A 21,954-nucleotide genomic window follows, 5' to 3' on the forward strand; every position below is an offset into this window, starting at 1 on the left:
TTCCCAAAGCAATCTGAAAGTCTATCACGAGGAGATGTTGCAAAGTCAGAGTCGGCCATTTTGGTTAAAAGCAGTGAATTTGCCTTGCTCGACAAAACGGACCCAAAATTCCGCACCCAAGCGACACACCATTTATTTGGGCGGCGCGTCTATCTTGCTTTGACCCACAAAAAAAAAAGTCTCAAGAAGCAATGCTTGAAAAGACACGGCAAGTGCAACATTTAGCTTTGCAACGTCCACTTTATGGTCACGCTCGTAATTTTCAGATTTGTCCAAATTTGCCTCATTTGAACCCGCCCAGCCCAAATAAAAAAAAAATATATATATAAATCGGCCCTGTCCTTGAAAGACCAACTCCGTGTACTCGAGAGTTGGAACGCAACATTTTGTTTGCGTCCTGGACAAAGTGTACAAATGTATTTTTCAAAGGGCACCAATAACATCAACTTTTGTGTCCTTGCGTCAATTAAAAATCCGAGTAGGGCGTTAAGAGCACTTTGATGACTTTCCGTCGTGCAGGAGAAGAAAATGCGGAGGCTTTAATAATCGGGGCTGCTCGGCGACAACCGACAAGCGGCAGGCGGCAGGCGGCAGGTCATCCATAATCAACACATTTTAGCCGCCGAGCCCGCGGCCTGATAAATGGTACGGCAAAAAATGGATAAGATCACCAAAAAGCGATATGACCAAGAGCTCATATCAAGAAAAATGATGTTTTGGGTTCACCTTTTAACCAACTTTTTGAGCCGCCGGCCCCAAATAACAAACGTCAAGAATCGACATCCACATTATTCACAAACTTTGGTGCAAGTCCTGAAACGATTTGTTGGACAATGACATGTTTTCAATCGTCATAAATTGAAACCCTAATCCTGGTTTGAAACCTGACCCGAAGCCGGTCCTGAAAAGTCTCGGACTGATAATTTGCATCTTCGCGCTTGTCTTAACACCCCAATTTGAAACCACAAAAGCAACATTTGACGCCCTATCCCTCGTTGAAAACCCTAACCCCGTCTCGAAACCCTGTCGCAAATCGGCACCCTAATCTCCAACCCCAAATGTAAGTTTCAACTCCATTTCAAAGCGCAAATTAAAAACCTTCCCCCAAGCAGAGTTCCTCGCAACAAATTAGAAACCGTTTGAGAAAGTTATAGTTTGTAACTTTTTGTATTTTACTGGGAAGCGAAGACCTCATTGGAAAAAAATTGAGTTTGTTCCAGGACAATTATTTTTGTTTTTGTTTCCACAGTAAATATATTTTCCGCTGAAGAACTGAAATTTAGACGAGGTTCGCCCGCGCTTTGCCTCGTGCTGCAAGATGTCGTTTTCAGGGCGCCCTCCAGTGGACAAGCGTGGGATGGAAAAATGGCGCCACGTCACAGTAGTGAAAATGACTTTTTTATTCGAAAGCTTTAAAAAGAACAACCGCATCGCAAAATCAATCAACAAGGCTCCTCTGCCGGTGGGCCGAGCAGCCAATCGGCGATTAAAAAGCAGCCGAGTGCGAAGACGTTCCTCCGGGAGCGCCTTTGCCAAGCGGACGAAGCGAGCAGGTGATTTTTACGGGCCGTTTGAAAGCATTAAGTGCTGTTAAAGCGCTCCCCGAGCGAGATGGATTCCAGATGGAGACATTCGTCTTGAACAAGTCCTGGCCGGGAACGCGACGCGGCCAGCTGGTCCGCGTCGCGTTCCCGCCGCAAACCGTTGCTTTTATCCAATGCTTGCGATTGTTTGCCACAGGACGGACGGACTTTGTCCGTTTGTTTAAGGAATGTCGCGCAACTTTGTGATCAGGACCCTGATTTGAAAGCCTCACCCGGACTTGAAACGCTTGCTTGAAAGCGAAGCCTTGCGGCTTGGGGTTTTAATTTGAAAGCCGAAACGAGATTTGAGACCTGAAGACAAAACTCTGATTTTCCAATCCGAAATCAAAAACTGGAATTTGAAGCCCCAATCCAAGATCGAAACCCTCATTTGAAACGTCAACCCTAATCCAGATCCAGAAGTCACATTTGAAACCCGAACATGAGCCCGACCGATTCATCGGACAAAAATGGGCCCAAATCGTACGTACGTAATCCCTTTTTTTTTTTCTCTCCACACATTACAACCTAAGACAAAGAGAATGTTATGCAAACATCCCTCCAGAAACAAAAAAAAGAAATATCGGCGGGGGTTTGCCGATTTCAACTAATACTAAAGGACAAAGTGTTGTAAAAGCGTCAAATGTTCTGCCTGTTATTCATATCGTTGTTGTTTCACGTGCTAAGAAGGCGAACAAAATATTATTGGGGGGTTGAATTTTTTTAATGAAACAACTCATGAATCGGTTATCCGAATCGTTTTCCGCCAAATATCGACGTCAACATCAGCAAAAAAAAAAATCCTCCTTAAAACCTGAATTTGTCACCCGAATGCTGTCTTGAAACTCTCATTTCAAAACAGCGTCTTGAAAGCTTCATTTGAAATTGGACACCCTCATTTGAAACCCCAACCAGACTTGAAACTCGAACGTGAGTTTCAATTTCTCAAAAGTCCTCCCTGGTTTGAAAGCCGAAGAACAAGTTTGGAATTTTGGCTTTTCGCCCAAAATGTACCCAATCCAAAATCCTTTGCTCCGCCCACGGACGAGACCTAAAGACGCATTCCAGACGGCGGTCGGCGATTTTGCGCCCGCCTGCCGCTTTCCCGCCAAACGGCTTCTTTTCACTTCCTGTGCAAAAGGCTGCCAAGCGCTCGTTTGGCACGCCGCGGCCGGCGTCACGTGACCTTCACACAGGATCTGCGGCCCTCCCTCTTCTTCACCTCCGCCCCCCACTTTCATTTTGCAGCCATGCCAAGGGGGGCATCCTGGAGGTGCGCCCCCTTTTCTTTCAGCCGGCAGCCCTAATGTCACTTTAATGCGCTTTGGCCGGATGTAAATACAGACGCACAATGTGCTTAATCGGGGCCGTCCCGACTCGCTCGCTCCGCGGTGTTTGGCGATGGGTGTTGGGGTGCGTTTGCTGGGGGGCAAAGAAGGCTGCCAAGACGAAAGAGTGATTGGCCGCCGGAGTTCAAGAACTAGAAATAAGCACCCCCCCCCCCGCCCCCCCGAGCTTGATGCCTCTATTTTGGATGCCTGACAACAACTTCAAGATAGACGTTGCATTGCCGAGCGCTTCGCTAACAAGCCTGGACTCTGAATACAGCAGCCTAAAATTTAGTCGACATAAAAAAAAAAGTCTCATTCAAATTTTTGTAGAGGCTCGCTCCTGATGGGGGCCATCATCTTGCATGAGAAAAAAAATGTCATCAAAATTTGCTACGACAACGTGAAATTTGGTCGAGATCTCCATCTTGAGTCGACCCACAAAAAAAAAAAAAAAAAGGCTCAAGAAACCATGCTGGAAACGACACGGAAGGTCTCCCATGTTGGTCTAAAGCAGGCCTAGGCAAACTACGGCCCGGGGGCCACATGCGGCCCGCTCAACATTTTAATCCGGCCCGCCGAACTTGAAAAAAAAAATTATTTTCTAAATTTGGTGGTGTGTCACAGACAAAAATACTTATGTTCACTTTCATTTAGAATTAAATTATTTTTTTTTTCCTCCGATGAGGTGAAGTGACCAAAACACTCCATCCACCTGTTCCTGGTTCGGCCCCCCTGTCAAATTTTAGAACCCATTGTGGCCCGCAGATCAAAAAGTTTGCCCACCCCCCGGTCTAAAGTGAACATTTTGGCACACAGTTTCGCTGAGCCCCATGAAATTTGGTGTTCCTCTCCATCGTGAGTAGACCCACCAAAAGTCCAACGTTTTGGTGTAAAGTGTCCACTTTGGCCTTTTAGAATTGAACCCCAAAAGAACAATTCACCCTCGTGAAGCCAACATAAAATTTGGCAGGCATGTCCATCATGAGTAGACCCACAAAAAAAGTCTCAAGAAGCCACGCCTGAAAAGACACAAGGAGTCTCCCATTTAGGCCTCAAGTGGCCATCTTGGCCCGGCCAATCACGTTCCACCGTGCAACATCAAATACGTTCAGTCACGTAGCATCCTGGCGGAGGGCCAAACCCTTTCCTCGGAGTCACGCACCTGCGCGTGGCGTACCTGTCGCGGCCGCACGCCGATGACAAACGAGCGCTTTTATTCATTTACGAGCTCGCCCGCAGGAAACGCTTGAGATAGTCATCAGCGATGCTGAGCCGGGGTCGTAACAAAGAGTCTCTTTGTGCTGAAAATGCTTGAAAAAATTCTTGCGCGCGCACACACAAGGTTTGACACAATTACCGTGATGGATTGCAAAATAACTTCATGTGTACGTGTTGCAGAAGCAAACAGATGGCAGCTTGGCAGCCAACAAAAACACGCACGCACATGACTTACACACCCTGTTTGAGTTTCTGTTTTTAGCTTGTTTTCAGATTAGGGTGTGAAATCAGGGTAAGGCTTTCCAACGAGCGTTTGGATTTGAAATTGGTCCCAAAAGTTGAAAAGTGTGGGTGTGAAGGCAAACGAGGGTTTCAAGGCAGGGTTTGGGTTTCAAAAGGGGCTTTCCAGGGTGTCCGAGGAGTGTTTGGTTTCAAAGAATGCTGAGTGTTTTCAATTGAAATTAGGGTGTCAAATTTGGGTTTGGCTTTTTCAATTTGAAATTGGGGTCTGAAGCCTCGTTCGCGTTTGAATTTGAAGGGTTGAAATTTTCAATCAGGGAAGAAGTTTCAAATTTGAGTTTCAGGCACAAATTCAGCGTCGACGTTTAAAAGGAGAGGCTCGAATGCGAGTCCGCTTTCGAGATTGACGTTTCAAACCAGGGTTGAAGTTTCAAATTAGCGTTTGGAGCTTTTTGATCTTGCAAATTCCTGAAACCAAATCGGATGAGCATTTTTTTTTTTTTTTTAATGCTCAATAAGCTCAACATCTTGTGACTCGGCATTAATTGTTACTTTGAAATCAAAACATTTTTTTTCCATTTTTCATGTTGGCACGCTTCAATTTTTTTTTTTTTATTTGAAAACGAGGCGGCCAACCGAAACGGAATTATTTGTCCCGAATGACGCCGAACGCTCGCGTGAACATTTCTGTGAATGGAAAACAGCGCCGCCGCCGCCATCTTTGCAGGCTGAAACCAAAAACGACCCCCCCCGCTCGAGGTGTTATTCTGCCAGGAGAGCAAAAATAATAAATCCTTGTGCCGCCTGCGGAGTGTAATGGAAGCCGCTCGGGGCCTGGAAAGGAGACCACGGCGGCGGTGAGGGCGAAGACGACCCACTTTTTTTTTTTTTTAAACAAACCACGCCAGCAGCGCTTGAAAATTCCCATGGAATTTTATTTTGGTCGTGTAATTGGCTTCATCTCGTCTCCCCCGACCGAGTGCCAACTTTCCCCCCAGCGTCACTCGTGCGGGGGTGTGTGTGTGTGTGTGTGTGTGTGTGTGTGCGTGCGTGTGTGTCAGTCGCAAGGATTTTAACCGTCTCACCGCCAACCACACAAACTTTAATCTTCCTTTGCACGTTTTGGAAAATTCAGCCCCCGCCCCCCCAAAAGACAGTTCGACATCGCATCGGGAGATTTGGTAGACATTCTTATCATGAACCAACGACTCACCGGAACTACCAAGTATCTTTTGAAAACCAATTGCACTCGGCAACACGAAATTTGGTCGCCACGTCTGTCGAGAGCAGACCCACAAAAACTCCCGAGAAAGCAACCAATCAGGAAGCTCCAAATTGCCATTTCTGGGTTATTTCCAGAACTTCGATGGCCACCAAATCTGAGGCCTGTATAACTAGTCACATGTTTCAGAAGGCACACACACGCACACACACTCCGACACTGGCACGGACAAACGTGTGCCCACACAGTAATGGAATGGCAAAAGTGAGTGTGCTAAATGTGCCGCTCCAAAACGTTAGCTTGGAGGAGCCACATAAATCATGTGGGTCTGGTCCCTCTTCTGGGGGGGGGGGGCCCTTCGGTACTGTAAATACAAGAGAGAGCCACAAACGCATGACACACAGCCAGCGTGACGTCAACGAGTAAGTCATTTGGCCACTGTTGCCGTCAGACGACGTGCCGCGTTCAAGGACGCGGCTATCCTTAGCGCCAACTTTTGATGACCCACACACACACACACACACACACAGGTAGGAAATGGAGCCATCTGCTCGTAAACAACAGTCACTTTCTACCCACTGCGCATCCATCTGCTGGACCGACCTAGCAACAGCACCAGCACAGACGATGAAGATGAAGATGATGAAGACGGCGGGAGAAGAGGACGACGAGTGACATGAGAAGAATTGCACACAAGATACGCAAGCTGACGGGCAAGGGAGAGGACGGCGATGATGATGAAGACGAGGACGGGAACCACCGGCAGGATGAGGAAGATGAGAGAGACGGGCGGCACGAAGAAGAAGACGAGGACGACTGCGACGAGGACGAGAATTGTGTCCCGATACTTTTGTCCGTCTGCACACGCAGACTATTTGTCTCAAGTTACGCAGAGTCAGAAGTGCTGAGCTTGTCATGTCTCCTGCACACACACACACGAACGCAGCGCGCGTGTGTGTGTCGACTTGAAAGCAAAAGCAGCACAAAGACTTTGGCCGTCGCCTCAAACAAAAAGATGACTCCTCCGCATTTGTTTTTTCTATTTTTTTTTTGGCGTGAGTGATTAAAGCAAACATGTCCCGCGTTTACTTTGGAATTTGATCCTCGCTGGTTCCTCCGCCTCGGGGACATTAAAACAAGAAGAAGGAGGAGAAAAAAAAAAGGCGAGAAGAGTCCAATTAAATCCTCTAAGCGAACAACGTGCACGCTTCACACGCATGCACGCGCGAGCGCATCATGTGAAATTGATCATGTTAAAAACGTGAAGTTGCCGCGGGAAATGAAGCACGTTAAAACGTGACAACTTTTTAAAAATAATTTAAAAAATTTTTACTTTTAATTTTTAAATATATTTTCAGGATTTTAACATGAGAAGTCAAATGTAGATCTTATACACACACACACACACACATATATATATTGATTTTTTATTTTATTTATTTATTTTTTTAAATATTTAAAATTCTTATTTTAAATTTTTAAATATTATTTGTATTTTCAGCATTTTAACGTGAGAAGTCAACCAGAACTCCGCTTATGGAACTTATCACGTTCAAACGCAAAATTGACCACATTAAAACCTGATAACTTTTAATCAGCCAAGCACTTGGTTAGCAGATTTTTTTTCCCGATCAAATATGGCAAAAAATCCTTGGCGGCCGTGCTGGCCAATCAGCTCTTAGCCTGCCTCATTTATTTATTGAATTTTTGGGGTGCGATGCAAGTCGAGAGCACAGCAAGCGCAAACGCGTCCTACCTTCCGACTCGGTGACGGGCAACCTGGCCGCCGTGGCGCTTGCGGGCAGCAGGACGCACGCCAGCCACAGCCAACGCCACGCCGCCGCCGCCGCCGTCATCCCGGCGAGGCCAACGGAAGCGAGGCCCCACGCCAGCTCAGGCGACACCCGCCGCTCGCATGGCGTCCTCGGAGCCCACCTGGAAGACAAACAGACGACGGGTCAAGTCGGGAAAGCGGGACGACGAAAAAGAACGACAAATGTTTGGAAAGCCCCAGAAAATGACGGAAAATGAGCTCGACTAGCTTAGCTTTAGAATTTCTCTGCCATATTTACTTTATTTTTCATGAAATCATCGCAATGATGACAATCGCGAGTAATTGAGTCATTTCAATGTCCCGTTCGTTGACATTGTTCCAACGGTGCGCCTTTTTCCCAAAACAACTTTCTTCCGGTTTCTGATTGGCAAAAAGATCAACTTTTTAAAAATGTCTATTTTTCTATTCCATTTGGATTTTATTTCTTCAAATAATAGCTGCTGGAGTTCAATTCGGTTGATTTTAGTCGGGCCCACGAATCGGCCCTCGCGCGTGCGATGAACCGACTTGCGACAAAATGGCCTCCGAACGCGTCTTTGGCGCCACGACCAAATGTTTGTGTCTGAAGAGGCAGCAGAGCGCGTTCGAGCGTGCTTCCATTTCTCACGATCCCTAGAACACCAAATGTGTGTAATTGAAGAAGAAAGAAGACGAAGAAGGAGACAAATAAGACCATAATACGGTAATCGCGATTCAACAGGAAATGAGCCAGCTAACGAGCTAGAAATAAACCTTTGCCGTTAGCATTTCGCCCGCGGACAAATTTTTTGAATAAGGCTGGAGGGTCGCGGCCGGGACAGTGCAGAGATCGCGGCCAGAGGGCGGGCGGCTGACCGGCAAAAAAAGCTTCAAGTGGCCAGCTCTGGTTGTTTTACATCATTGGAAAAAGTTTGGAAAACTTCGAGAGTCGGTTACCATTCAAACCGGATCATGTTCGTGTCTTTCAGTTTTGTCGTCATCTCGGTGTCAAAAGTTTCAGGACCACGGAGTCGTCGCTAAAAGCAAAAAGCGTCGTTGCCTTTTTCCAGAAAGCTTCGTCGGCTTGAATTCCGCATTGTACGACCTCAGTGGTGCTCCGCTGTTTTTTCTTCCATACCCGTCGAGTTGTGTACATAGCCTGGCAGTCACCTCGTCTGCGAGACGCCGACCACCGCTCGCGCGCACACACAAAGCTGAGCGGGCGAGTGGTCTTGGCTCGCGCACACAGGCGCGTATTGTGCGTCCGCAGAGAGGTTGTGTTGTGTTAACACTGCCGCTTTTTCTTTTTCTTCCCCCCGCCACGCGCGCACACGCCGTTCGCTCGCTAGCTCAGCGCCGCTCCACGTTAGCGCCTCGCCCACCGTAACGCAACGCGGACGCTAATACGCCGACACTGACGCCTTTCATGTCGGCTTCGACGCCGCCCGTTTGTTTACACGGCGCCGTTGAAGGGCCCGACGGCTGCCGGGGGAGATGGTTTCCGCGGCGACCACACACGAAGAAGCGCTAGCCTTTTTAGCGGATTTAGATGAAATTCAAACAAGTTTTTTTTTGGCTCGATTTGGAACGCCATCTACCAAGTGCAGTGGCAGAGCGATTAGCATTTCGATCTCAAAGATTCCGCTAGGCTTGAAATAAGCGGTTTTGCATGGCACTCGGAACATTTTGTGTTTCATCAAAAGACTGGGAATAAAAGACTTTTAAGTCTTCCAATCGACGGCGACGGTTCAGGTGGTCACGTCACGTCGCCTATCGCAGGTCGTCGGAGGTCGAGGGAAGCCTGGCGCTTCTTGCGGCGCGCAAGCTAGCTAGCAACGAGCTTCGGTTGGCTACTTTTACGGAAACGATACACAAGACGGAATTGTTCTCCAGTTATTTCTCGGTGCCTGCGGGGCGGTGAGAGTTTGACACGTTTGGCACGTCGTCGTCGTTCTCAAGAAGGGAAGACGACGAAGCCGTGCTAATTGCTAAGCTAAGCGAAGATCGACATGAAATTGTAGAATCGAGTGAAATTAAGAGCTTGGGTGTTTTCACTGAAGTGTGGTTCGCGGCGCATGTGGCAAAAATCCATGAGGGATGTTTTTTTGGGCTGTTGGGGGGGGTAACAAAGCGTGCGTTCAAGGATGTTTCGACATTTCCAGGACAGTGACGTGAATTTGCCTTCAAACGTAGACGGAGCCGGCCTTCAAGGTAATTCGGCAACAAAGGGAGCGGGTTGTGATATTTGGACGGAGAGCAGCCGCCACAACGCAAGACGAGCCTCAAATTTCGCAGCTTCTGAGGTAGCATCCGATCGCCACATCTGTCTTTCTCCCCGCTGTGCTCGTGGCCCTGCCTGCAGAAGCCGACCGTCCCGCCCATAGGACTGATTGGTTCCTCGTAGCAGCCAATCAGCAGTAAGCTGCCTGTTTGCTTTTTCATTTCGAGTCACACGCACTACGAAAGCGGTCCCGTGAGCGGAGGAAGGAACGATAACGGATTTTGCCGGAATTTGGATAAATGCTAATCGAAAACGATTTGCCGTCGTAAACTCTAATGAGATGTTTGTTTTCTTTGAACCGTGAGACATGCAGCGGAGCCTTTGAACGGTTAGCACTGATTTTTCGATGAACCAAGTTGTTTATTTTCCAAGATCTAAAAAGCTTGAACATTTTGCAAATCACTAAAATTGTTTCATAAAAAGGCATTTAAACGGAGTCAAGTTTTGGACTTTTTATTTTTGAAGATTTTGACACCATTTGACCCCTTTTTTTTTTCAACGAATGAATACGGGCTTGAAATATCGGCGATCGGCCTCCGTGACTCGTAATAATCGGCATCGGCCCGGAGAAATCGGTCTGTGGCGAATTCTCAACTCTTGCTTCTCGAAAGCCAAAGTCACACTGGCGTGAGCATTGACGCGCGCAATTTTCTGGCTTCGGAGTTGGCGCCAGAGCGACAGCACATCTCGGTATCGAGTCGATACCGGCCTCATTTCATTTCAAGGTACTGCGGATAACAGCAAACAAGACCGAATAGGTCTTCCTCGCCAGTAGTTGGCGCTACGCTGCAAGTTCTTGTTTCACAATTATCTGTCCGCGCGCTATTTGAAATTTGAAGTATCATCAGGACTTGCGGTATCGGTACTCGGTATCGGTCTGAAAATAAGAGTTATCGAACATCCCTGTCCAATTGTGCCTTGTTCTGGCGCTTTCTTTGCAGTCAAACGGCGACTCCTCCCAAAAAGGCTTTCACGTGCCGTCGGACTCTCGATTGGACGCACGAGCGCTCAAAAGGCTCCCGACGTCTTTTTCATGCTAATATTTTCCCAGCATGAAAGGCGGCGGCGGTGAATAAAACATGAGCGCGAATCACGCACGCCGCAGCGGGCGTCCGCCGCGTGTGCGTGTCGACCGACAGGTGCGCCTCCTGGTGGCGATCACGTCGCCTCCCGCCTCCTCCTGCTGCTGAATGGCAATCAATCAAACGCACCCTGGGGTGAGAGAAGATAGCGATCAGCTGACAGAGGAGTTGGGGGGGGGGGGCGCTTGTCAGCTCAAGATGATAAAACAATTCAAAAGCAACACGCCGCAACGCAACAAAAACGGCCAAGAATGTGCAAACGAGATCAGGTCAGGTCGCTGCGTGTCGGGCGACATTCGTTGCAACTCGGCGCAAACATTCCGATCACGATAAGAATAGAAAATTGATCGGCGTGCGCGATACAAATTGAAAATGCCGATTTCAATGTTTACACGGTGTCAACATCAAAAAGTCATCATGAATACAATAATAGAAATGATCTTATCTAAAATACAATTCAAACTTTTAAAAATAGAAAAAGAACATCATTATAAATAATTGAGTGTCGAGCAGCTCGTGTCAACTCCAAACTTTGGATGAGCATTCTTAGAATGTTTCAGTGAATAAATGAAATGCCAATAGTATGATCTATAAAAATACAAAAAAAAAACTTCTGGTGCTTTTTAAAAAGTCAAAGCCGCAGTCGGTTTAACGACTGTACTGGGAAGCAGAAAAACAAAAGTTGAAATCGCAAATATTCCAAACGACAACATTTCACTTCAACCTTCAATCCAAATAGAACATTGGCAATCTCCGCAGTTTTCACTTTCGTCAACAATTTTGTTTTCAAATTATTATTCATGTTGCTTTCTTCTGCTTTTCCTCGCCAACATTTCACGCGGAATTTGGAAACTTGCAAACTCCTCAAGTGTGATCATGGGCCCTAAAAGTGTCAAAACGTTTGATTGACACGTCGACGACGACACTTTGAGCGGCTACGTTTTGCATTTTGTTCAGCTATCATTTGAGAAACACATCGGACTTGCCACTCGTAAAATGAATTTAAAAAAAAAAAAGGATAAATGAAAAGAAAAACACCGATGATGATTAAAATCACATTGAACATGTTTTTTCAATTATTCATCTTTTCCTCTGCCCGACTTTCAAAGTGCACTTTCAACATGAAAAGGAGATGAGTGCAACACTATCATCTAGTTTGCATATTGTACAAAAAAAAAAGAAAACATCAAAAATAGATAATCAAGTATGCCAACAAAGTATATCAATAAAAATATGTATTTGCAAAATAACCGCTGTGATTTATATAAATAAAAATTTGATGCAAAACGCAAAAAGAATGAAATCTGACCACCATTTCAATTTTGGCGTTAGGACCATCACTGCTAATTATTATTATTAAACATATTTAATGATAGAGGACCACCACTGCTAAAAATAACAACCATACCTTCAAATACGCACATTCTAATGAAGAATCACTCGTGCAGATCTAAACTGCATACATTGTTTGAAAAATTCATCATCATAACAATTATGTGATGAAGCTGGACTGGAATATGGTCACATGCACACGCTCACGCACACGCACATGGGAGAGAACCTGTTTGACTGCACGGTCCAATGAGGTGAGCCAATCCCCATTTTTGCAGGTTTACATAAATCAAAATCATATTCATAAAAATATACAAACTCACCCAATGTATGTCCGCAAAGTTTACGCTGTAATTCCACAGTCAAACTCGGCAACCACCACAAAAAAGTCCGATTTTTTTTTTTTTTAGTAAATCCTTCACGTGTGCGCGAAAAATCAATTTCCAAAATCAAACTTGTCGACTCGCGGCGGCCCGGTGAGGTCCAGAAAGTCGGCGGCAGGGGGCCGCCTTCATGCCGTCGCGGTGGCAGCCGACAGCCGAGTCGCGCTCGGAACCACAAGCTCGCCTCGCTCACCCAGGCTCGGCTCGGCTCAGCTCCGCTCGGCTCGGAGACACTCGCTGTGACTGGCCGAGCTCGACAGCCTCCGCGCGGGCAAGTGAGAAGGAGATCGCAGGGCGGAGGGGAGGCATGGAGGACTCGGGCGGAAGCTAGCGAAGCTAATAGCAACGCATCCGGTTGGGGATTTCACAATAAGAGCGAGGACGACGACATTCGCTGGTCGGTACAAAGGTAAAAACAAAAGAATAAATAAATAGCTTATGGGGGTGTCACAATATTAATGTGGGAAGGAGATTAATTGTGACTTACTTGGTTTTAGTCAATGCAAAACTATTGATAACTCTTATTTTGACATAATGCAATTCGCGACTTCGTAATGGATTGGAATTTGAATTCAATGTTTGGCACAAGTTCTTGCGAGTTTTTCCTTTAAGTCAAAATTTTTAATTTAATTTTTTTCAAAGGGAAATTTGTTTTACAAAATCCAAGACCATGGAAATTATACAATATAATACAATTTTATTTATATAGCTTATTTCACAAGAGCTGTAGCTCTAACCAGCGATAATCGGCAGCTCGGTATTTCTTCTGCATTTGGCATTTTAAGAATTACATTTACTGGATTAAGTCACAAGTGTTCAGAATGGTGGGAACCACCTTTGTAATGGCTTAATAACCCCCCACCCCACCCCAACTTAAAAATAATTGAAAAAACTAAAAAAAAAAAAAATAATTCTACTTCACGGAAATGTCACTTATTGCACGGGGCTTGGAACACATCAACTTTGAATCGTGAGAGAAGAAAATATTTTCATTTATTTATTTTTTGCCATTTCTGCACCCCCATTTATTTTTTTTTAATGTATTTATTTATATCTTTAATAATGCTAAGGGCAAGCTATTCTGTTGGCAACTTCAAAATAAGATGAAAAACACGTTAATAGAGCCCAAATCACAGCCGTGGGCATTTGATCAAATTTTACTGGTCCGTCGTTTGTCAGTTCGTCATTTTTCGATAACAACTGAATTATAATTTTCAGTTTGTCGGTCCGTCAGTTAAATCCGTCAATGAATCTGTCAGAAGTCCGGTTTGTGCAGGAACAAAAGAACCCAATCTAGATCCATCTGTACACAAAAAGTAGCTTGGCAACCGCTGAGAGTCGTCTAAATGAAAAAAAAAAAAAAACAGAAAGTGGCGACCTACCAAAATAAAACGACATAACAGAGCTCACAGGTCCAACGCTTGCGCTCCCGCCAGCCGCAGAAGATACAAATCACAATTGTTTGTTCCCAAAAAGTCGCTTGACCCCCGCCGTCTGCGAGTCTTGCCGATGGAACCAGAACCGGAAGTAGTAAGCTAACAAAATAAAATGACGTCAGCGTGCTAAAAGCAACACTTGTACTCAAGTAAAAATTCCGAGGTCCTACCGATGACCCCCAAACCGGAAGTAGGAAGCGACCAAAATCAAAGTGAATTTGAGCAGCAGGCAGACGCTAATGGCAAGCGAGCAGGCTAATGGCTCAGGACGCTAAATGACGTTTAACAGGCGCTAACCTGCAGGGCTAATTGGCGCAAGCGGTAAAACAGGACGTCCCAGTTTGAAGAGGAACGCTTTATGGCGCCGTAAAGCGGCTCGGCCGATGCCTTCGGGCCACAAGGAGCGTGCCTGCGCCGCTGGAACTCACAGGGCGACCAATCACCGCCATTTGGGACAAGCATCAATAATGACGAGAAAGACATTTAGGCCATGCGCGTGCACGCGGGACACTTCATTAGGTACACCGGCTCGTCACATCCAATGTGGAAAAAAGAATGTCTCACATACAATCACACGCGTGTACATACACACACGCACAACACAAACTCAGAAACACCCCTTCACACACACACACACCGACACGCACGGTAAGTCGCACTTTCTCTCTCGCATGCACACACACACACACACACACACAGACGACCATGCACAGACAGACAGACACCTCCCTCGCCCCGAGGGAGTAGCTGATGAGCAGATGAACAATGAATCTTTTCATGGAGTTAAAAATTAAACACGTGAGAGTTCATTGGCAAGTCAAACCTTCAAACAGGTTGAAACACGGAAACAGCCGCAAAAGGCGAGCCACACTGTAAATGATTAGCGACTCTCCTCACACCAGTCACAGAGAACCCCAAAAGAAGTCCAATATTGGCACATTAAAAAAAAAAAAAAAAAAAAACTTCCATTCCTAGCGTAGCATTAGCATTTTAGCACAACCGCAACGAGATGGACGTTAGCGCTAGGAGCTAACAAGGCGCGAACGTTGAAGAGGCGTTCAGGAGCTTTGGTGCACATTACGCAACGTCTGGTGAAACGACGGGCCCGAGGAGACCCGGCGCCTCACTTTCTCCACACGGCAATTGAGCAGATTGCTACTTGGACGACGTCCACGGCGAGCAGCACTTGGGCGCTTTCCATTTGGAGCTTCGCTGCAAAGCGGGAGCAACCAAACAAGTCAGTCAGTATTCGTTTTCGGCTCTGTGGGAGGAAAATAAATAATACTTGAAAAGTCTATAAAAACAGTATTAGCGGCGCGACAAGTATACGATACGTCCAGCGTTCCAAATCGAACCAGAACTCGAATACACAACAATGAAGACTCACGCCAGTTACAAATCGATACTTTTCCGTCCAATTAGATGAGATGCAAAAACATTGAGAGAATTGTCCATTTTTCATTCTCTCGTTAGCTAGCAAGCTAGCATGCCCATTAGAGTCTCCCAAAAGAACTGAATGTAACATTTTTTTTAATGACACCAGGTTTGCTAATCAGCTACAGGCTTCGCAGTTAGCAAACGTAGCATGAGTTGAATCGCTACATATACGTTCCAAAATTTCCTCCCGAATGTCCATAGCTTTTGATTGTTTGTATGTACGCGCCACGTGCCGGCTCTCATCAGAACTGTCTTCCTATCGGTCAACGCCGAAGAACCAACCGACAAAGGACGACGTACGACATTTCTGACGTTTCAGACATTCGTCCAGGCGGTCACGAAGCGTCCCAGATGCCAAGCGAGCGATTTTTCAGCATGTCACGCCACGCTTGCTACGATGCGTCACGACAACTACGAGACACTACGTTTGTCCGCGACCAAAATTGGGCTACGTGTTGGAAATACAAACGCCATGGCTGAGATTCGATTGAAATGCGATTCGATTGGCTCCAATGACAATAAAAACAAATTACGATGAAGGCCGTCAACAAAGGATACGTTTGTAAACCGATTCATCTCTGAATGACTTTTTGGGAATGAATGGGATTGCAAAATAATCGTATTTCCATACATGCGACATGAATAAACTGTCCAACCCAACGATCAAAACTGTTGCCGATTAATCGATGAATTGTTACGATGCCGGACTAATTCATTCCTGTTGCAAGAAAAAACGATTATGATACGACTCAATGCGACTTAACAATTCATTCGAATCCGAATGACGCAATTCAATACGATGCGATCCGCTCCGGTTTTGGCACAGGCCGTGTCCGGGATGCTAAATTGTCTTCCCGAGCGAGTACACTGGCCGCTTGTTCTCCAGGCCTTGGCACGCTTCCGCCGACGTCTGCTCCGGAGCGGAGGTGTCAAAGTGAGAGTCAACAAAAGCCGCCTTCAGCTGCGTTTGTCTTTGCGCTCACACACAACAGCAAAAAGAGAGAGCGGGAGATCAGAGCGCCTCATTGATGCTCACAAGTCGACGTGTCTTTGATATGAGCCGCGTGACGAGACAAAAAAAAAACAAGTCGAGAAGAAGCTGGAACAGCGCTCGTATAAGAGCACAGATCTACAAAGTGCAAACAAAAGTTTTGCGGTGGTTTTACCAAACCGTTGTTCACCGGCTACTTCCTGGTACACCGACAATGACATTTGGCGGCTCAATTGTTCCATTTTCCGTGATCACGCGGGGGAATAGTTGAAAACTAATTTTTCTTTGAAAAGTCCTACAAAAGCGGTAAAATTGTTTTGCGCGTTTGTGAGCCGAATTGTTGTTTAGAAGGCAACATCCTGGTTCACCGAAGACGACGTGAAGACGACCCAATCGTACCATTGTCGATTCGGAGGCAGGTGAATGGTTCCAAATTGTAAGGAGAAGAAAATCAAATCAATAAATCGTACAAAAGCAATAAGGGCGCCGAACGATATCATGCATCGGTTCGATACGGACCTTATTTTAAGGTAGCGGTACTCGTCGAGTCTGCTGCGACATCGGACATCAAAGTAAGTCTTCCTCGACAGTAGTTGGCGCTATTTGCGGCAGTTTGACATGTGGGTGTCGGTCAGAAGGAAAGATCTTTGCTTTCAAGATTTTGTCATCGAGTTCTATTAAATGTTAGATATCAAACGTTCAAGCGGTATCGGTAGTCGGTATCGGTCTGCAAAAAAAGGGGGTATCGAACATTGTCACGGTTTAATGCTGTCTTTGCGTTTGTGTCACGACGCAAAAACAAACGATGAAACAATTTGCGCAATTTGTTGCACCAAAGCGAGCGAGGTCAGGTTTGATATTTCTGTTTGCTTGACGGTTGGCAGGCGACTTCCCGGTTTGATCGTGGCTCGCGCCGTTCCGATTCGCCGATTGCGAGTAAAAGAGCAAAAGCATAAAAATGAACATTTCCAACAAAACGGCACGAGCGGACGTTGGCTTGAATTCATTTGCGTTCGTCCGCTTCCTGTCGACGGCGTCTCACACTTTTAAGAGCAGGCTGGAAAATTGCGGCAATTCCCCAGCGGCGGCGTGAGCGTGGGCCTGTAATCTATTATCTATTATCACTCGGTACGCGTCAGCTTCGGCGCATTTTCATTTTCTCCACCAAGAAGAAGAAGGAGGAGGAAGATGAAAGGCCGTTTTCTGCCCCTTTTTCATCCAAAGGCTATTTTTAGACGCTTCCGTGAGCTTCTCCTCGTTGGCCACATGAAACACAGAGGAGCTCGCTGCTGCGCCATCTGTGTGTGTGTGTGTGATGATGGAACAGGTGGGGGTGTGCTCGCATGTGACGTGATGGAGGTGCTTGAAGATGAAAAGTGTGGCGTTTCCTGCTAAATGTGTGTGTGTGCGTGAATGTGTGTATTTTAACCACCGTGCGTGTGCAGGGGTGTGTGTGCGTGAGTACATGCACATATATGTGACGGGGTGTGTGTGTGTGTGTGTGTGTGCCTTGACATCTGTGCACGTGGTTGTTTGTGTGTTTTTATTCAATTTGTGTGTGTGCTCACGTTTGCGATTTGACTGACGTTTGCAAAGTTTCCTGCTTGAGCGCTTTTGGGAGCGGCCGGCCGAACCGGACGGACCCGTCGTCGGATTGTGAGTGAAAGCCGCCGAGCTGTCAATCAACGTCGTCGTGCGGAACATAAAAATAACGAGGACATTCTCGATCGGGGTCGCACGACGTGCGATTTTTTGCAGCGGACACGAACGTGATGAAAGTTGAGTCGATGAATCGGCGACGTCGTTTTTTTTTTGCATCCCGGCCGGTTTCACTTCAAGACGCTTTTGCCGGCGGCGTAGCAGACGGGCGAGTCAAAAAGAAGTCGTCCAATTGCAACGCGACAAGCTTAAAACACGATGAGTCAAGACGGGAATCGAAATCGGGTTCCTTTTGAGAACCGATTTTCGATGATGATGACGAGTCGTCAAAGTCAACGAGTTTGTTCAAGATTTGACGTTCTGGACGGCGTTCTTCATTCGCTTCTTGACTTTAAAAAGAATAAATAAATAAAAAAACTCACTCAAATTTGTTCTTGACAATATTCACAACTTGATTTTTGTGTTTTTTGGGACTTTTAACAGTTGTTAACTTTGTTTTTTTTTTCTCATTTAAATGACATCCGAGTTGTGTTCGATCGTGAACGTGAATGTGAACGAGCGTCACTTTTTAAAACGAACCTTCATGAATAAAGCGGACCTGAAATGAATCGGTGCCGCTTTGCATGCCGACTCGTTTTTGCGCCAAAATTGAGCCACGGTCCGGGAAGACGTTTTCATCTTTTGAGGAGGGAGACATCAAAAGCAGGCTGGGGAGGAGCAAAGGCTCTCCAGGAGCGGAGTTGCCCATCCTCGGCCCGTTTGCTTCCCCCCCAAAATAATAAAGAAATATTTTTTCTTGTGGGGCGAAAATGTTCCAAAACGACAACGCCGCCAAATTTCATGCAGGCAACGACTTGAAAAATTGTGAGCGCTGCGCCGGTAAAAGAGACGTCGCTGGCTGACAAGTCGCTCCTCCTCAACGTTTTTGACCACAGCTTTGCTTGGTCACGCTTCAACCTCTTAATCACGCACACACACACACCCCGAAATACACGCACACACACACGCACACACATGCACAACCCCTCCCTCCTTTTACCACACACGCACTTTCACAGGGAATCCTTTACACTTTTCAAACATTTTATAGAATCACACACGCACACACACGGGGAAGTATAAGTGTGTGCTAAAGGACTTGTAATTTGTGTTTTGCCAACAAAGGCTGGCTAATCCTGCAGAGGCTTTGTCACAGTTGTGTGTGTGTGTGTGGGGGGGGGTGTGCAGAGGGGCCAGAGGGGTGCTGGGGGAGTTTTCTGCATGACAGGCTCCATTGGAGAAGGTCTCCACCTTGGCCCGAGCCAGACCTCTGCACCCTGCTGCCCCCCCCCGTAGTGCCAGAGGGGTCGCGGGGGTCCCGTGGGGGGGGGGGGGGGGGGGTCCTGAACCCAATGGAAATAAAGTCACCAATGTGTGACAGGTGGAAAGGGAGCGAGCTAATAGCCTTGGAAGCCACACCCCCCCCCCTCGCTACAAACATCCCCCCCCCCCCCCATCCTCCTCCGTCTCCATCATCCATCCTGCAGCATTCCCGAGAGACGTGAGGATCAAACTCAGCTTTCAGAGACGAGCCCAGCAGGAGGACCGTCCGGTCCACAGCGGAGACTGGAAGAACGCCGCGTGGTTCTTGACATGGTTTGGACTCGCTACTCCATTCGGTTCTGGTTTGTTTCTTCACGCGGCTCTGATGCGGATCTTGACTCGGTTCTCGGCACGCTTCTTCAGTTTGTTTTTGGCGGAGCGGTCCTTCGGACTGGATTTTGAATATGGTTCTTGTCTTGTTTCTTTCCTAGGTTGGTTCCGGACTTGGGTGTGGAATCCACTTTGACGCGTGGTTTGGACTGGATTTGATATGAATCTCAAACGGGTTCTTGGCTAAGTTGTTGGTTTGATTGTTGATTTGCTTTGGACGGCACCTTGGCGTTGTTCTTGACAAGAAGTTCTGTTGATTTTGTGGGACCAAAAACCTTTTGTGTCCTTTCATTGGATTTTGTGAATGGAGGCGCCGATATTGAAGAAAAGAAATAGTTGCGTTCGTTTGACATGAAACGTTCCCAAATATGTTGACATCTGGACGTGACGAAATGTCTCCAGCGGAATGCCGTCCAAGTTGTCGCTTGAACTTTGACCCCATTTTGGGTCGCTGCCGCTCTTTGGTCGGAAGGAGGAGGCTGTGGAGGGTGGAGGAGTATTGATTGTGCAGTATCGATGGTAAAGTATTGATCAATCTTGGACGCTTGCACGGGAAGTGAAAAACAAAAAGATTGAAAGTCCACGCGCTTACATCGGCACTTTTGTAGTACATACGGTTATCGATTCAAGAAAAAAAATAAAAAAATCTGAAAATACATTTTGATGAAAAATATATCAATATATTATAAATAAAATTAACATTAGAAAGATAACATATATTTGTTTTATGTAGATGTTTTCAATAATACGAATGATTCTATCAAGGAGAAAGAAATACAAATTTTGGAATTGATTAATAACAAAATCTATACTCCAATCATCAAAATCCGCTCCAGAATTGATTATCATAATAATAATAATAATAATAATAAAAATAATTGGCTCTACAATTGATGATAATCATTTTTATTCATATTTATCATATATTATATTGACGCAAAATTTAAAAAAAAAAAAAAAAGATAATCCTCTTCAATCAATTTGGAACGCGGCGACATCAACACGCGGATGTGTGACAGTTGCGACATTCCTGGCGACCGGTCCGACAAGACAAACAAAGCGACTATTGTGCGCACGACTTCCACGTTTAGCAAACGACAAAAAAAATCAAATAAATACATTTTTTAAAAAAACAGGCTTCTTATCAAGTCGTTGAAGGAATACGATAAAAGTGCTCGTTTTAAACGCGTTCCCACAAGAAGTTTTGGAAATCCACGCAAAGGCCAACACCTACTTGACATATTTCAGACGAACTCGATACATATTACGTGCAGAAATACCGGCTTGGATTGTTTAGGCGGTGTTATTCGTATTAGTTTCCATGGCAACCGCTTGAGGATGAGCAGAAGCGGCACCGCTGCTGCTTACGGCCTCACCTTCATTTATTTTTTCATTTTTTTATGTTAGCGGGCAGATTTTGCCGTGACGCACACGGACATCGTAATCCGCAGCGACAGTTAACAGAAATCGCAAAAAATTATCGGCATCATCATCGCAGCGACCGTTTCTCAAACGCAGGTCAGGCCTCCAGCTTGCTTTCAGGCAGGTGTGGGCAAACTACGGCCCGGGGGCCACATGCGGCCACTCAAACTTTTTAATCGGGCCGGCCGAACTTGGAAAAAAATGTGATGAATACATTTTGTTCATTTTCTAAATACGGTCTTTTTTCCAAAGACGTAGATATTTTGTTGTCATGCTTTTGTTCACTTTCATTTCAAATGAAATGTTTTTTTTTGCTTTTCTCCGATGAGGTGAGGTGACCAAACACTCCATCCATGTGCTACCGGTCTGTCAAATTTTAGAAGCCATTGTGGCCCGCCAATCCAAAAGTTTGCCCACCCCTGCTTTAGGGTTTCAAACTCAAGAGGGGTTGTAAATTTGAGTTAGGGTTTCAAATTTGGGTTTCAAGCCATGGTTAGGGTTTCAAAACAAAAGGGAAAAGTTTACATTTTAGTTTAAAATCAAGGATTAGGATTCCAAGTGAGCAAGCGTAAAGGTTTTAAATTAGAGTTTAACACTAGAGTTAGGGTTTCAAGACGGAATTAGGGTTTCAAACTATAGTTGGGTTGTAAATCCTAGGTAGGGTGTCAAACAAATGTTAGGGTTGGAAGTTCAAGGTCCTACCCTGAGAAGCATTTGAAGAAAATGTGCCGGTTTCAAATTCGGGTTCCAACCCTGAGTTGGAGTTTCAAACAAGAGTTAGGGTTTCAAGGTAGGGTTTGTAGCAAATGTTAATTCAAGTTAGAGCTCCAATGCAAAGTTAGAGTTTCAAATA

At 45.9% G+C, this 21,954-nt stretch overlaps 1 protein-coding gene and 1 long non-coding RNA gene across 14 annotated transcripts in view; both read right to left on the reverse strand.

The window, feature by feature from the left end:
- fgfr3 (fibroblast growth factor receptor 3) overlaps window positions 1-12,721 on the reverse strand; it is a 45,214-nt gene extending 32,493 nt beyond the window's left edge. For all 13 annotated transcript variants that reach the window (XM_088309757.1, XM_088309750.1, XM_088309733.1 and 10 more), the window contains exons 1-2: window positions 12,405-12,721; window positions 7,351-7,529 (exon numbers count right to left, since the gene is read on the reverse strand). In XM_088309757.1, coding sequence (XP_088165883.1) covers window positions 7,351-7,450 — 100 coding nt within the window. In that variant the 5' untranslated portion in view covers window positions 7,451-7,529; window positions 12,405-12,721. The remainder of the gene's footprint in view (window positions 1-7,350; window positions 7,530-12,404) is intronic.
- A 7,320-nt stretch (window positions 12,722-20,041) lies between these two features.
- Window positions 20,042-21,954, reverse strand: part of LOC148342578 (uncharacterized) — a 39,800-nt gene continuing 37,887 nt past the window's right edge. The window contains exon 4 of the long non-coding RNA XR_015846092.1: window positions 20,042-20,158. This is a non-coding gene — a long non-coding RNA (uncharacterized LOC148342578). The remainder of the gene's footprint in view (window positions 20,159-21,954) is intronic.

The sequence above is a fragment of the Idiotropiscis lumnitzeri genome, chromosome 1, assembly GCF_059441095.1.
Source record: "Idiotropiscis lumnitzeri isolate Australia: NSW breed Sydney's pygmy pipehorse chromosome 1, RoL_Ilum_1.0, whole genome shotgun sequence".
Classification (NCBI taxonomy): Eukaryota; Metazoa; Chordata; class Actinopteri; order Syngnathiformes; family Syngnathidae; genus Idiotropiscis; species Idiotropiscis lumnitzeri.